Source organism: Salminus brasiliensis, chromosome 9 (genome assembly GCF_030463535.1).
Source record: "Salminus brasiliensis chromosome 9, fSalBra1.hap2, whole genome shotgun sequence".
Lineage (NCBI taxonomy): Eukaryota > Metazoa > Chordata > Actinopteri > Characiformes > Bryconidae > Salminus > Salminus brasiliensis.
This window is the reverse complement of record NC_132886.1, coordinates 18,096,643-18,111,342: the sequence shown is the minus strand read 5'-3', so window position 1 is coordinate 18,111,342 and position 14,700 is coordinate 18,096,643. Positions and strand designations below refer to the sequence as shown.

Below are 14,700 nucleotides of genomic sequence, written 5' to 3'. Positions count from 1 at the left end.
CCAGTTGAGATCTGTGTAGTTTTATGCATCACAAACAGTTGTTTGATTTTTTTTTATATATATGGATGTTTTTCAGCCTTTATCCCTTAAAATTAAACAGTGCTGTTTAATTTTGAACTTTGTTTAAAAAGGTCTCCAGGCTTGAGCCCGATGCTGTGCCCTATTTTCTATATAGTGCACTACTTTGGGGTTTCGTCATTTTTGTAGTACTGCAGAACTATAACAATCCCATGATGCACTGGAGTGAGTAGTGTACAAGCTTCTCTAAAGAAGACCGACATTCAAACGGTTTATGTGAAGCTTTCACACATAACGGCGTGTCTAAAATCAGTCACTACCACTATGAATTCTGTTCCCTATTAGGGCTACTGAATATTTTTGGATATATATATACTATATTTATATACTTGTAAACATATTTCTGTTAATTTTTTTCCCAATCGATTAATCGGATAAATCATACTTCTGTGTTTTTAAACAACAATATCAATAGTGTGTTATGCAACATCGAAAGGCCTCTTAAAATGAGCAAGCACTTGGCTGTTATTCCTTAACAAATGGTTTTCATTTGAAATTAACACTTTTAGTCCATAAAATTAACCTTTCTGTGAAACGTTTATAATGTACAGAGAAAAAATATATATTTAAAATACAACTTCACAAACATTTGTCCTTAGTTTTATCCTAATTAAAAAAGGAAAAAGGGATGTACCTCCTGAAATGACCCATCTGAGAATAAACAATAAATAACAAAGTATAAAGGTACAAAAGGGATCAATCATCTCCAGAAGTAAATCTATATGCTAATAAATGTAGTCATTGATTTAGTCATAAATGAATTTGTCCATCTGTTGCATTTATTATTACTGCCCAGTGAGATCTTAGTGCTTTTGCTGTCTTGCTTCTTATCATGCCTAGTCAGTATCGACTCAACACAGGCTACAAATAATAGAAATACTCTTCTAACAAGCACACCGGTCTCTTCTATCATACTGCTCTGTGTAAGCATCTGGGTATTCGCAGGTAGGGGATAGGGAATAGGACAGAGTTTAGGAGTTTATATGAATATGTGTTATTTTTTTTTACTTCACTAATACAGGGCTGGGAGAAAGTTCCATGCAGTATTAACATGCATACTATCTACAAACTATTTTAATATATTTCTTTTAAAGCAGTATAAAGGGTGTGTGTTCTCTATGACATGGCCCTTTAAGGAAATATCCACACTATCTGTATCCATGTGCTTTTGCATCTCACTCCTCCTTCGGTTGTCTCAGGTTCTCTCTGTGTGTGTGTGTGTGTGTGTGTGTCTACATTCCACACATTCACGTGAGGGCTCTAGAGATGGCCCTGGACAACAGCATGCACATCACTGCCAAGTCTGTGTTTTTATTTCAGGCGGAGTTCAGCTGAATTAACACTCCTCCCCACAGAGACGCTCATGCATGGACCTGTGGAAGGCCCTTCTTTTGGGAAGGCTCTTTCTTAGTGATGGAGGTCAGGTCAGCTTTAGAATTAAAGAGCTGAGTGTTTGTGTGTTTGTATATTTGCTACACTCTTCAGAAAGAAGATAAGTTATTGGCTTGATGCTGTGCACAAGCCTATAGGAACAATAATTAAAAGATTCTTTAGGACCCTAAAACCCCAAAGAAGCCTTCTTATTTTATTTTGTTAAGGTGTTGTCTTTCAGGTGGCTATTTAAAATTAAAAGGTGTAAACGGCTTCTGAGCCTTTACAGGTCATCTACTCCAATCGAAGTCTACCTTGCTAGTGTTAGCTCCCTAGTTAGCAACTTGTTAAGCTAGACATATTAGTTGTATATCTTCGCTGTACAATTAAAAAAATGTGTATCACCAAAACTTTACAGGAGAAGCAAAAAAACTTTTAATGGAAGTCAAGGTAAAATTAATTTATTCTGTGTGATATTGGAGCATTTCTATTGGTCCAGAATTCTTGACACAGCATACAGGGCAGCCACAGGGTTCAAATGATGTGGGAAAACTAAAAATTTAGAAACGTGTTTTTTATTGGAAAGCAGCGATCTGTACTTCCTAAGCTCTACAATTATGTAGGACAGTTAACATGGTTCTTGTAGCTAAATGTGCAGAACAGCTCATATGATGAAGTTGATTTTGGTAGTTGATCAAAACAGGCAGATTTAGAAGTCTTCAGTTGCTCCAGGTTTCACAAATTACGTCCACCTTAATTGGGTCTGGAAAAGACCAACACCAGACCAACATTTTTGTCCCATTTTGTAACAGATGTTTTTACTTGTACTTTACAGTGTATTTTTTAATGGTGTAATAATGTATAATTTAAAGGGTGTTTTTAAATGCAGTACATACAGTACCAAGTAATATAGTAAAAAAGGTTCATAACTTTAATTCTAATCAAGTACAGATGTTATTTCACTATTTTCAGTGTGGCCTTTTTGTGTCTGAGCTATCGTCCTCTTGTAGCCAAGCCAAACCATGTAGGGCTGTTTTATCCACTCAGCAAATGGCTTCATCGCCCCAACAGTATGTTTACTGTACATCTTGATTTTTGGAAACTTCAGCGCCCCAGAAACAGCCAGTCGTCTGTCCCACTGTCATTACTCTTCTCCTCCTGCTTTTAAGTGCATTACAGCAAGAGAGATCACTGATTTCCTTTCAGTCTACATGTGGTTTCCAGCTTGGCTGACTTAGACTCCACCAGTGTGGAAGTGCTGCATGCTTATCCACTACAGTGCTGAACTGAGAGCAAATCAGTGCTCGGCAAATGAACATAGGTGAGGGCGTCAAGTTCGATAAACCTGATCTGTGTGGAAATATTTCTAGGACTATTTTGAGAATGGTAGACTTCTGCAACTTGTGCTTGACTTAAAAAGGTGGGTGAAAAATCCTTAGACCACATCTCCACATTTAGATTTACACCCCCCCCCCCCTCCAAAAAAAAGCCACCACAAATTGTAGGTTGGTTTTAAAATTGCAGACATTGATGACATGGGTCGCTTGAGTCTGAAGCAAGTCAAAATATACTGTTGTATAGACGCCTGATGTGGGCTTTTAGCATCTAGTCTGGTTGTGGACAAATTTTGGGGGATAAGCTCAAGTTCATTAAGTCCGCTGGGCCATCTTTTGCCTGTTTTTATCATTTAAAAAATACATGTTTTTATTAGAATAATTAAATAATGTTGGTTGCCTGGTAGCTTTAAATGACCTTACAGTGGAAAGAAACATATAAATATGAAAAAAAAACATTCAAAAAGATGTTAAATGTAGAATGTTAATAGATTTTGTTTTTCATGTGTAGGTTTAGCTTTAATTCGGAGACATTATACACCCCTGCCACAAATTTGTGATAACTATTAATTAAAAACCAATTTCAAGGACATTCCAGCCTATACCAGAAAGAAAGAATGGTGGAAGTATGCCTTATGGGTAGAGACCCTTTGTGAGATATGGAAAAGGCGGCAGTGGTCTAAGCACTGATTCATTACTGAGCTCTTCATATGGTTCTCGTTTCAGATGGTGCGCATGCAGTGAAACCTGGAATCTCAGGTTCTGTTGTTAATGTTTCCATGATGTTAGGGTATTACATATGGACCTTAAGGAGCAGACTTGAGACCCAGTGAGATTATTTGCTTGTTGAGCGTTTTCTTTGCAAGTGTAAGCTTTCTTCTACAATTCAGCAAAGGACTAAATACAGACATACCAGTTCTCACCACACTGCATCTTCTCAGACAAATACGGCAGGGAGCAATGAGGACAGATCAAACCACAAACGCGAACACATTTTATTCATTTGGCTGATTAATGCTATATACACTCTATTGCAATATCTGTAAAGCTGCTTTTTGCCTGTCTTTCATAAACAGCAGTATACAAAAAAAAGTGAGGGGCGTCAAACTGGCTGCTCCACAGTGCGTGGTGTGATAAATTCTGCTTTTATTGGCATGAACCAACAGACAGTTGTAAACATTCTGACTTTAAACAAAACCATTTGCTTAAACCTTTTTTACTATATATTTAAAAGTAGATATCAAGCATCAAACAAGAATAAAAACAGCAATAGAATGTGTTGATCACATTTATACAACAGCGTGCTAATGCAGAGCATTTCTAACCTTTCCCTTTTTTGCCATTTTTGATCATTGCAGACCAAATGTCAGTCAAGGTTTCACTTATTAACATACATTGCTATGTAATGTTAAGTCACACTGTCTATCTATATGTATTCTTTCTCTGTGTGTGCTTCACATTAGCCTGTGGAATGGTTCCTGGCACAAATCTAGCTGTTTAACATCAACAGCATTGTCACTTAACAGCAATACAGTACTGTAAATAAAAAAAGAAAGAAAGCTTCCCATATTCACCATGAACTAAATGATTCAAGACTTGCCATCTTCATCCAGAGATGTACAGTACTTTGAGCTGTGGAATGGAAGTCTTTTAAGACCTGTTATGCAGATCTGTCATGAAACAGGCTGCAAGAAATAGCAGGTCAAAAGCCCTTCCCAGTTCTTCTGTCAGGGTCCACAATGTTTCATAGAAAACTGATGGAAGATCGAACCTATAAGGCTTAGCCGTTATTGTCTGTGGCTGCAGGTTCTTGTTCCATGTCTCCCTGTTTGTCCCTGCATTCTCTCAGCAGATTGAACGCTAAGCAGCATGGTGCGGTCACTGCATGATGACATCAGGCTCAATGTTGAAGAGCAGGTCATCATTGCCGCGGCGGACCTCCAGCAGCAGGGCCGTGTCCTCTGTTAACGCATCCTTCAGGTCACTAGTGCTCATCAGCGGCTGCCCATTCAGCTTTACGATGATGTCTCCATCCTTTATGCCCCCTCTAGAAATTAGGAACAGACGTTATTGCAGCCACTTAATCAACACAAGAATCCTCTGATGTGTATATATATATATATATATATATATATATATATATATATATATATATATATATATAAATTTGTTTGTCACTTATTCCCCTTTATCAATTACCCCACCCGTTCGTAACTAGGACTAGAACCCCTAGAATGAACAATGCTCCTGCCACTATTAGGATAAGGACTGGCGGATGGCACGCTTGGGTCGCCAGCTCCACTGCCCCAGTTAACAGATGCCTGTGTTTTAAAGCTACAGCAATCTGTCATTTCAGATTCTCTTATGAAGACCTGTATGATCTAACTGATGTGGCAGTTTGAGTTGAGTGTGTTCTCTCAGTTTGACAGCTTACTTTTGAGCAGGAGAGTGAGGAACCACCTCATGGACGTAGATACCACTGGTAACATCTGGGAAGTCTGGATTCTGCTGCTTCAGCTCCTCCACAAGGCTACAAGAAACCACACCAGCATATACCATATGTTCAATCATGCTTACCAAGGTCTTGAAACACTGCATTTAGGAAAATACAGACGCGTTGTAGATGAAACTGACTCACGCTTCGGTAATAGTGAGCATACGGATTCCAATGAACCGCTTCCTTACTGATCTCACTTCTGAAACAGTGGGAAGAAAAATATCATAACGGTATTCATTATAGTGAATGTTTTAGTCTGGCTTTTTATTTTGATGTTAACCAATGATACATGGCAAAAATATAAAAAGATGATATCCAATGATTAATACATTAAAACTTGCTTTTTTTTGTTCTTCATCAGTTTTTCAACCTAAGACATTGACATAAACCAGCACCAGCAGTGACCCAGAAAATGCATCCCCCCATTAAAGTGAATGGCTGAACAAACCTTTACTTTGCTTTCCCATGGAGTCATTGAGGAAGCGTGTTATCCTGTCTGAAGGAATGGCAAAGGAGATCCCTGCTGCCACCTTTAGAGTGTTGATCCCAATGACCTCTCCATCCTATCAGCACACATTGATATCAACATAAAGTGAAGAACAGGAGCAAAGCCATAGCTATGTGGATTAAAGTCATTAGAATAGTATGGTAAAGACCCAGTCATGCATTCATTGTTTATTCATATTATTATGGGTTCTTAAGAGGTTCTTTGGTAAAGGAATACTTACCAAGTTTACAAGAGGGCCACCTGAATTTCCATACTGAAACAATACAGAATTGTCATTAAGCCATTGTTGACAGAGCAGTGCTATACATGACAATGTCACCAATGCTGACTGGCTTACATTGATGATCGCATCAGTCTGGATGTAATCCATGTCGGAGTCCTGAATGCCCAGCTCCTTCCCGTCTCTTTGAGCTGTACTCACAATACCTGTGGTCACTGTGTTCTGAAGTGCAAACGGACTTCCAATGGCAACCACAAACTCACCAGGACGCAAGTCTGCAGAGTGACCTAGTAGCAAGACTGGCAGTTTTTTCTGGATAGGGACAAACAAATGACTAAGAAAATAAATAAATAAATAAATAAATAAATGAGAGAAAAAAAATTAAAGCAACATTATGTAGCAATTATACCTAAAAATAACAGCTTCAAAATCATATTGATGTTCCACCAACCTGTAATATCACCTGTAGCTATCATTGCTAATCTGGGTTCAGCCTGCCAGAATCTGCACTATGTAGTTTTGGTGAAGTGGACAGGAGAACGTTCACGGAAACTGTGTAACATTGTGTAACACTGCGTAACACGAGTCATATTTGTGCTAAAATCCTGTATTATTACTCTACTTCTGTCCACATGATTCTTTCACTTCAGAGGCCAGTTCAGTATCTCTAAGCTTGTAAAATGCATGTGAACGTGTGTCTGTTAACTGTAATACAATGAAATATGCCATAGAGTCTCTTAACCATTTAGATTTAGCATTTTACACTTTTTTTTAACCTAAATATAGCCCTATATCATTACATTAGCCTTTTAGCTCCATATAATGTCTACATTTGGAGTAAGTGGAGCACTGCTAATGAAAACTGCCTGAACTATTCATTTAAAATGTGGCCTCAACCATGCATGTGATGTACGTATTTACCTGTGGGTTGATTTTGATAGTGGCGATATCAGACTTCTTGTCTATGTCTTTGATGGTGGCCTCGTACACGTCCCCATCATGCATCTGCACTTTGAGCTGTTGGCGCCCCGAAACGGCCGTGGTGCTGGACACCACATGAGCATTGGTCACAATCAGTCCAGTCTCCGACGTCACAAACCCTGACCCACTCGACAGTGGTACTGTCCGGCCAAACAGGGGGTGACTAAAGGATCAGAGGTCAGCATTAGTGTCAAGCTCAATTTAATGCTGCCTGAATGAAAGAAGCACAGGAACACAATGCAGAATTTATAAACACATTCGCTATAAGCCAGAGACAATGACTCAGAGTGGTGATTAATGTAGTTGGTGTCTCAGCGTTTGACTCAGGGGGTCTGCCTTTCTGCTCCTGTGTGTCTACTTAAATTACTCTCAACTGTCAGACGTCTACAACCCAGCAGAACAGCTGTGGACATCTCCCAGCCTAAATGACATACAGCAGTTGCACAGCTGTGTTTGGAAAACTCAACAGCTCCGGTGTTTGCACACCTATATCCTCCACATTTTCACCTTCGGAAGAAAAAACATGTAACAAGGCCCGTCATTTCCGTCAAGATGCGCAGGAAGGCTTGTGTAGGAAGTAATGCAATGTTTTCAGGCCATGTACCTTCAGTGCACCGTTGCAACCTTCTCACATGTTTAAGCACTTTAATAGTCTTTGCTTTGTCTCAGGCGGATTATAGCACATTTGATGCGTCGATATCTTGGAGTGTGCAAATATGTCAATCTGAAGATTCAATGCAATTCACCATCAGTTTCAGAATCTTATAATTAAGTCTCTTAATTATAATAATACGCAGTACAATATGTGCTTACATTTTGGAAAGACCAAATTTTTGGGCTACCATTAAATTAAAAGTACACTGTAATATCAGACTGCCTGAAATGAAGTGTTCTGAGAAGTTGCTTGGTCTGTTGTGTTAATTCCTCTAGTCACATTAATGTATTCATCCAAAAAGAACGGATCGTAGGCCAGTGGCCTAGTGGTCAGTAGAGGAGAGGTAGCAACTAGAAAACTGTAGTGCAAGGAATGACCGGGTACTGTTGGTTAGGCCCTTGAGCAAAACACTTAACCCCCTGCCAGCCCCAGAAAACAGTGTGTTGCTCCCAAATGGCATAATTAGGCAGCAAAATGACAAAATTGCCCTTGTAAGTTGATCAATAAAGTTTACCCAACTCATTTTGTAGAACAACTATTTGTCCAAATGTACGGACACCCCTTCTAATGAATGCATTCAGCTGCTTTACTGACACATGTGCAAATGTGCACAGACACACAGCTTGTTTAGTCCCTGAAAAAAATATAGCCAATTGAATAGGATTCTCTGGAGCAGATACAAATGAACCTACTGGCACCATGCCTAATGCCAGGCATGGTGCTGGATGGGGCATTAAGCCCCCCAGCATTGAAACTGTGTACTCTGGAATTATATGACTCCATTCACTACTTTTGGGATGAGTTGGGGAGTTAGGGGATGAGGTGAGGTGCTGATCATCCAACATCCCGACCTCGCCAACACTCTTGTTGCTGAATGGAATTAAATCCTCACAGCAGTGCCCCAAAATCTAGTAGAAAGCCTTCTCTGAACATTAGAGAGAGCAGGATAAACTTTTTCATAATTGAGCAGGTGTCCCAATACTTTTATCCATGTAAGTGTAAGGCCTACCTGAGAAAGAGCTCCACATGGACCACAGCTGGGGCGATCTTCTCCACCACATCAGCAATGAAGTTGAATTTGTACCTCGGGCTGTTGTGATGTGTCAGACCTATACTAGCAAGAAGAATTGTTCGTGTTAATAAGCATACACTGCTGTGGCTTCTATAGGAAGATGTTTTTTAGCACTGATTGCTGTGCTTCAGCAATTAAGTCTATAAAAGAGCAACCAGAAACAGAAACATGCAGTATTTATAGGCTGGTGGGGTCTTTCCCTGCAGACCCCAAGGGCAAAGCTGTGGCAAAGCATTTTCCAAACACAGGAACTGCCTCTCTGTAATTGCAACCTAAAGCAGTAAGTGGTTTCAGTGCTTGTATCTGGTGCGTGCGCGCATCTGTGCCTTGGGTGTGTAAAGGTACAGTAATTAGGCCATGTTATTTTCTGCACAAACTGGGTGGTTTTTTTTCCCCCTAAACTGACCGCTGTTTCCTGTGACCGCCTTGGCAGACATAGCCAACATGTCTTTCTCTTCATCTTTTTCATTCTCTCTCACTCACACTTACAAACATTCGAGTGCAATGACTTCGAAGCACACCCTGTCCTAATAACCTGAAAACTAGGATTGTCATCCAAAGCAATATATCAGACAGTATAAAGTTTATAGCACAAATTTACAGTCACCTAATACCCTCTGAGTTCTGTGTCATCGCCATCACAGAGTTCATGCAGCATAAACCAGCTTTGGCTTGGCCAAAAGACAGGGTTTCTGTCAATGAAAAAGCAGGAGAAATGGAGCCCTTAAATCTCAGACAAAGTATAAATGATGGCATGCTCTTTATAAAACTATCCTAACTGTGCAGTACATCACCCTCACTTTCAAATCATTAATCACATCAAGCAGTCCACATTGAGGCCGCATTCCAGGATAACTGCATCACTCAAGCATGGCTCAAGGGGATCTGCACAGTTGAAATGTGTGTGCCATGGCCAAGTCGGTCAACCTTCCATTCCAGCTGCAATATGTATCCTCTTTGAGGTCACTGTATTACAGACTCAAAAAGAGGTTAAAATGACCCAAAAAATTGACTTTGTGCCATCAGCCTAGCTCCAGCCATTTATGGAAATCTAAATATTCCATAAACTGCACAAATTGTCCTTGCATACTCCCCATTTTCCAGTCTGGTTTGGAGGTCAGACTGCACATTAGTGGTCCATTTGATGCTACATGCTTGGCTACCATGGTGGAAAGATGCATGGCAGTGGGATATTTGATACAGTAATGATCATTTTCAGTGCAGAACTTTAATGTTATGAAGGATTAGATGTACATTAAATTTTGCTGGATAAATGTCTGGAAGACAAGAGACCTTTGGAAGCACAGGAAGGGAGCACTCCCGAAAACTCTTTGCTGCTGCTTAGTTTGGCTATTGTTCACTTCCCCCGACCACTGATATGAATCAAAGCTTTCAAAAGAATGGGCTGACCTAGGATCAGTTTATTTTCCCTTTTAAATGCTGAAACAATAATAATCAGAGAAAATTAGGCAGAAAGATGAATCTAGGACAACACTCCTGCCATACGGTATTTATTTATGAGGTGGATACTACAGTAATATGCTCTAAATGTTAGAGATAAGGGTACTAATTAGCAGTTTTTGAAAACCTTGCTTGTTGCTGGAGATGGGCAATATGATAATGCATTTGTAAATGTGCTTTATGATCATCAGTACTTAAAGAATACTGACTAACTGCATATTTTATTGCAAAGAGAGCAGCATTAGTACTGGTTAACTGGATTTTGTCCATTTCATTATTTGTTTCTGTATTTTTGCCTCTTAGTAATCTACATTAGTTGTGAAGCATCCTGTAGTATGGTGTGCTTTTATTTTGTTGTTGGAAGGCATCCAAAAATTGTATTTGGTGAAAAAGACATTGTCAGTTACCTCACTATTAAAATGTATCTACATCTGGATAAATCACAATGTGTAGGTGGGGTTTGCAGCATACATTCTGGTGGTTTCATATGTTTCCCAGTGGAGAAACTAGCATGAAAAAGGTCTATGATGAAATGCCATGGAACCACTACTGCTGGTTTCAGAAAGATTCATGGTTGGTTGTAAAAGATGTTTGAGTGTGAAGATGTGGGAGTGTGAAGGCCTTTTAAATGTCTAAAGAAACTTGATGTAAATGTTCTTAAGATATTTTAAAGATTTAATCTCAATAACCTGGTTCTTTATGAAAACTAAAGTGGCTCTTCTATGGCATTGCTCAAAAAACACCAGCACCTTGATGTTCAGGAGTTTGCAAATGTGCAAATAGTTGTACTAATATGACCACCATAGTAGAGATATCACTGCTACATTATATGGACAGAACTAGGACGTCCCATTCTAAATCCATAAGCATTAATATGGTCTAACAGCAGGTTTAGAACTCTGCCGTTATTGAGTCAGCAGTGGTTGGAGACATTAATGCACCAACCTTACGTGGTCTGCCACTTTGCGGCCGAGCTGCTGTGCCTCCTAAACGCTTCCACTTTACAATAATGGCACTTACAGTTGATGGTGGAATATCCAAGAGGGAAAAAATTCTCAAACTGATTTGTCGCAACAGTGGCATCCTATTACAGAACCACCCTGGAATTCAGTGAGCTCTTCAGAACGACCCATTCTTTCACCAATGTGTGTAAAGGCAGACTGCATAGTCTAGGTGCTTGATTTTTTTATACAGCTGTGACAATGGTATTGAATGAAACACCTGAATTCAATGATTAAGAGGTGTCCCAATACTTTTGTCCATATAGTGTATGACCAACGAATCATAAAGTGAATTGCTATCATGTTGTTAAAAAGGTGTGTGTGTGTGTGTGTGTGTGTGTGTGTGTGTGTGTGTGTGTGTGTGTGTGTGTGAATTGCCAAGGCCAGCTCTGTCTTCGCATTATTATTCCCACATGTGTGACCATTTTTAAACAGAAGGCCATTGGAAGGAAGTCATGCCCACCAGACAATAACACCCATCCTGCCCCATTTCTGCCCCAATTCCTGCAATAATGTGTCTGTCTGATGTTATAATGTGACCCATACTGTTGACCTAAGGGCAGTTTCCATAAAAACACCCCCCTTTCTCACGGAAGCTGATTCTAGGTCACGGCTCACAGCCATCCTTTTGAGTGGCAACCCTTGGCACTAAATCCAGTTAACACCTCCTGCTTCCTGTCAGTCCACAAATCCCTAGTCTTTTTGACCTACACACAGTTTAATGGTTGCTCATAAGCTGGTCAAAAGTTTAGGATTTTGGAGGAGAGCTGTTCTGAGACCAGACCAAAATCCATAACGTCTTCTAAGAGTCACCGGGGAATTCGCGTCTGGTCTGGAGACTACAGTGCACCTCTGTTCCCTAACTGCCTTTTCATATAATGAATCTCCAGCCACCACCTGCATGTCAGGGCTGATGTCAGAGTTCTGCTGTGCTAAAAGTCCTTGGAGGTTGTTTTCCTTGGTGTCATGCTACGTGGATGTTATGGGAAGATGGCTAGCAACTATACACATAGTAAGGTACATTCACAGTGATATATGGAGTTGTGCATGGGCTTTTACTGCCTGCAGTGTTGGAGTGTTGGACATATCAGAGACTGGTATGCGGCGCAGGATCTAGGTCATGTGGCCAGATGTTTGGTATGCTGAGTGCCTGTTTAGTCCTTACAGAACCAGACTGCCTGGAGGCAGAGCCCCAAAGAAAGTTTCACAAAAATAGAAACCTAAACAAAACACTTGTTGCCATGAACCCAAACCAGCTAAGCTACAGTGACTGGTCTAGGTAGTAGTGATTCAGGATTCTGTCCTGCTTGGGTCAGTGATTCATAAAAGCCTCTGAGTCAGGAAAGTGAAGTTCTGAAAATAGCTATTTATTTTAACACAAACCACAAACCCATGAAATTCACTTGCTGTAGCTGATGTCTGACTGGATTTGACTACTTAATACAGCTCTACCCCAGTGCCATGTGAAATGACAGGGTAGCACTACATTAAAGGGTCCAAGCACCAACACAACAATGCAAATAACTATCTAGAGAAGGGGCATCAACCTTTGGTCCAGCAGAGTCTGGTAGGCACACTTATTAACCACACAATCTTCACCTAATTAATGGTATGGGTGTTGGGAAACTCAGTATACTGTGCTGAACTCCAGGACCACAGACTTCTGCTGTAGAGGAATGAAAGTCCCACTGACAGACATGTGAACAATCAGTCAACAGTTAAGCTGGTTCAGGTGATCTTAGAGGTTTACATACTTAAAAACAGTATTTCCCAAGCCAGTCCTCATGGGCTTCCAGACGGTACATATTTTGGCACTATCAACTTAGCTCCCAACACAAGTGTGGTAGGTATCCCTGTCGTCTTAAATGGCTTGATTCAGTAGAACGGGGTTAGAGCAAAAGGTAGGGACCCAGGGGACTGGTTTCAGAACCATAGCTTTAGAATGTAACATGTTAAAATGATGGATTTTACAAAGTAGATCTCCATGGGTCTCAGAGTGAGAACGCTGATCTACATCCATTCTACAAGGTAGAAGCCAGGAATGCCCAATTCCGGTCCCTGCAACCCTACTCTAACACATCTGATCCAGGTAATAGAGGCTTTGGGGTCATCTGAACACTACAGCTGTGTGTGTACAGCATGGTAGATCCAGGTGACCAGGATTGGTCACTCCTAGATCAGCATTATTACTTGGAGAGGTTTGTTGAATTTGGACACAGGGCTAACAAAATACAGGGTTACTTGCCTTTACTTGATGTAAACCAATTTGAAGGTTCTTCATTCTCAGACCTCACATGTTATGATAGTGTTTCTCAACTCTGGTCCTTTTAGATCCATTGTAGTGGACTCCCTGCTTTTACACACCCCTTGCAACTGGGGAAGGACAAAGCTATATAGGGCAGTGTGGCTCTAGAACCAAGGTTGAGAACTGCTGCATTATGGAACCGAAAGTGGTTCTTCTTTGCATTAGCTTTGGGTCTATACTTGGGTTTGCATCCACCAAGCTGGAGAGATCAGATCTAGCACACTTAGGAATAATGGTCAGACGAAGAACCATTTGTAGCACCTGTACTGTATTGTAATGTACTGTATTTATTTATTCATACCTTTATTAGGTGTAGGGTGGATTACCTTGAAGTATGACTAGCATATAGATCTGCATTTGAGAGATGATACACGTATTAATATTTTCTCTCTTTTTTCTAACTGATTTCTCATGTATGGCTAAAGCTTCTGCTCATAGCCCCCCCCCTCCCTTCCTAGACCACTGCTTACAACTACTACCTTACCTTGGCTGTTCTCACACGGTCCCTTGTGGACGTTGGTGATGCTGGACAGTCCCTGCTGCAGAGCTCTCCTGCTGGAGGCCTTCAGCTGGCACACGTTGCTGTACGTGTGTCCGTCGCTGCCACACACCTCGCCGCTGTATTTACACTCACACACGCCTTTGGCCAAGCGCTTCCCTGCCGGGTGCCTGCACTCCAGACCGTCCCCGCAAGGCAGCAGCGGCTCCTTGCGGCCGCACGGCTCTCCCTCCGCCCGGGCACACACCAGACAACAGCCGCAGCGGTCAGGCACGTAGCCGGCCGGGCAGCTCGGGCTCGGACACAAGCTCACATCACAGCGCGCCGGGCACTTGGGCTTGGGTTCCGCGACCACCAGCGAGTGCTGGGCGAGGAGCAGAAGAAGCGCGGCTTGTGGAAGCACATGCATGGCGTGTCTGAATGGAGAAGGTAGCAGGACAGTGGAGGTTCTGGAGAAACGATCAAATGAGGGCGTTTAGATGAAGCTCGTGTTCTCCTGGGCAGCAGGTTGGAGTATTTGGAGATGCAAAAAGTCCAGAAGTTCTTCAAGCAGAAACTTTGTGAGGTTTTTTTTGTCGAGCCACACATCACACATCATCCACCAACACTGAGGGAAAAGGTGTGTGTACAGCTGCAGGAGTCTCTGTGTTTCCAGCAGGCAGGCGCACACAGTCCCGGCCGGTGCGCGAGCTCTGAAATGGGCATCAGCACTGCAGGC

The 14,700-nt window shown here is 41.3% G+C and overlaps 1 protein-coding gene across 2 annotated transcripts; it reads right to left on the bottom strand.

Annotated features, from left to right (window-relative positions):
• Positions 1-3,764: 3,764 nt before the first annotated feature.
• On the bottom strand, positions 3,765-14,680 carry htra3b (HtrA serine peptidase 3b). Of its 2 annotated transcripts, XM_072687628.1 has the most exons (9): positions 13,968-14,680; positions 8,654-8,753; positions 6,930-7,152; positions 6,126-6,320; positions 6,009-6,041; positions 5,729-5,843; positions 5,422-5,479; positions 5,218-5,313; positions 3,765-4,830 (listed from the first exon to the last, which is right to left on the bottom strand). In XM_072687628.1, the coding sequence occupies exons 1-9, from the start codon at positions 14,389-14,391 to the stop codon at positions 4,662-4,664; spliced, it is 1,413 nt and encodes a 470-aa protein (XP_072543729.1). In that variant the 5' UTR covers positions 14,392-14,680; the 3' UTR covers positions 3,765-4,661. The 2 variants fall into 2 exon arrangements, with proteins under 2 accessions (XP_072543729.1, XP_072543728.1); XM_072687627.1 differs by having other exon boundaries at positions 6,009-6,320.
• Between the last annotated feature and the right edge of the window lie 20 nt (positions 14,681-14,700).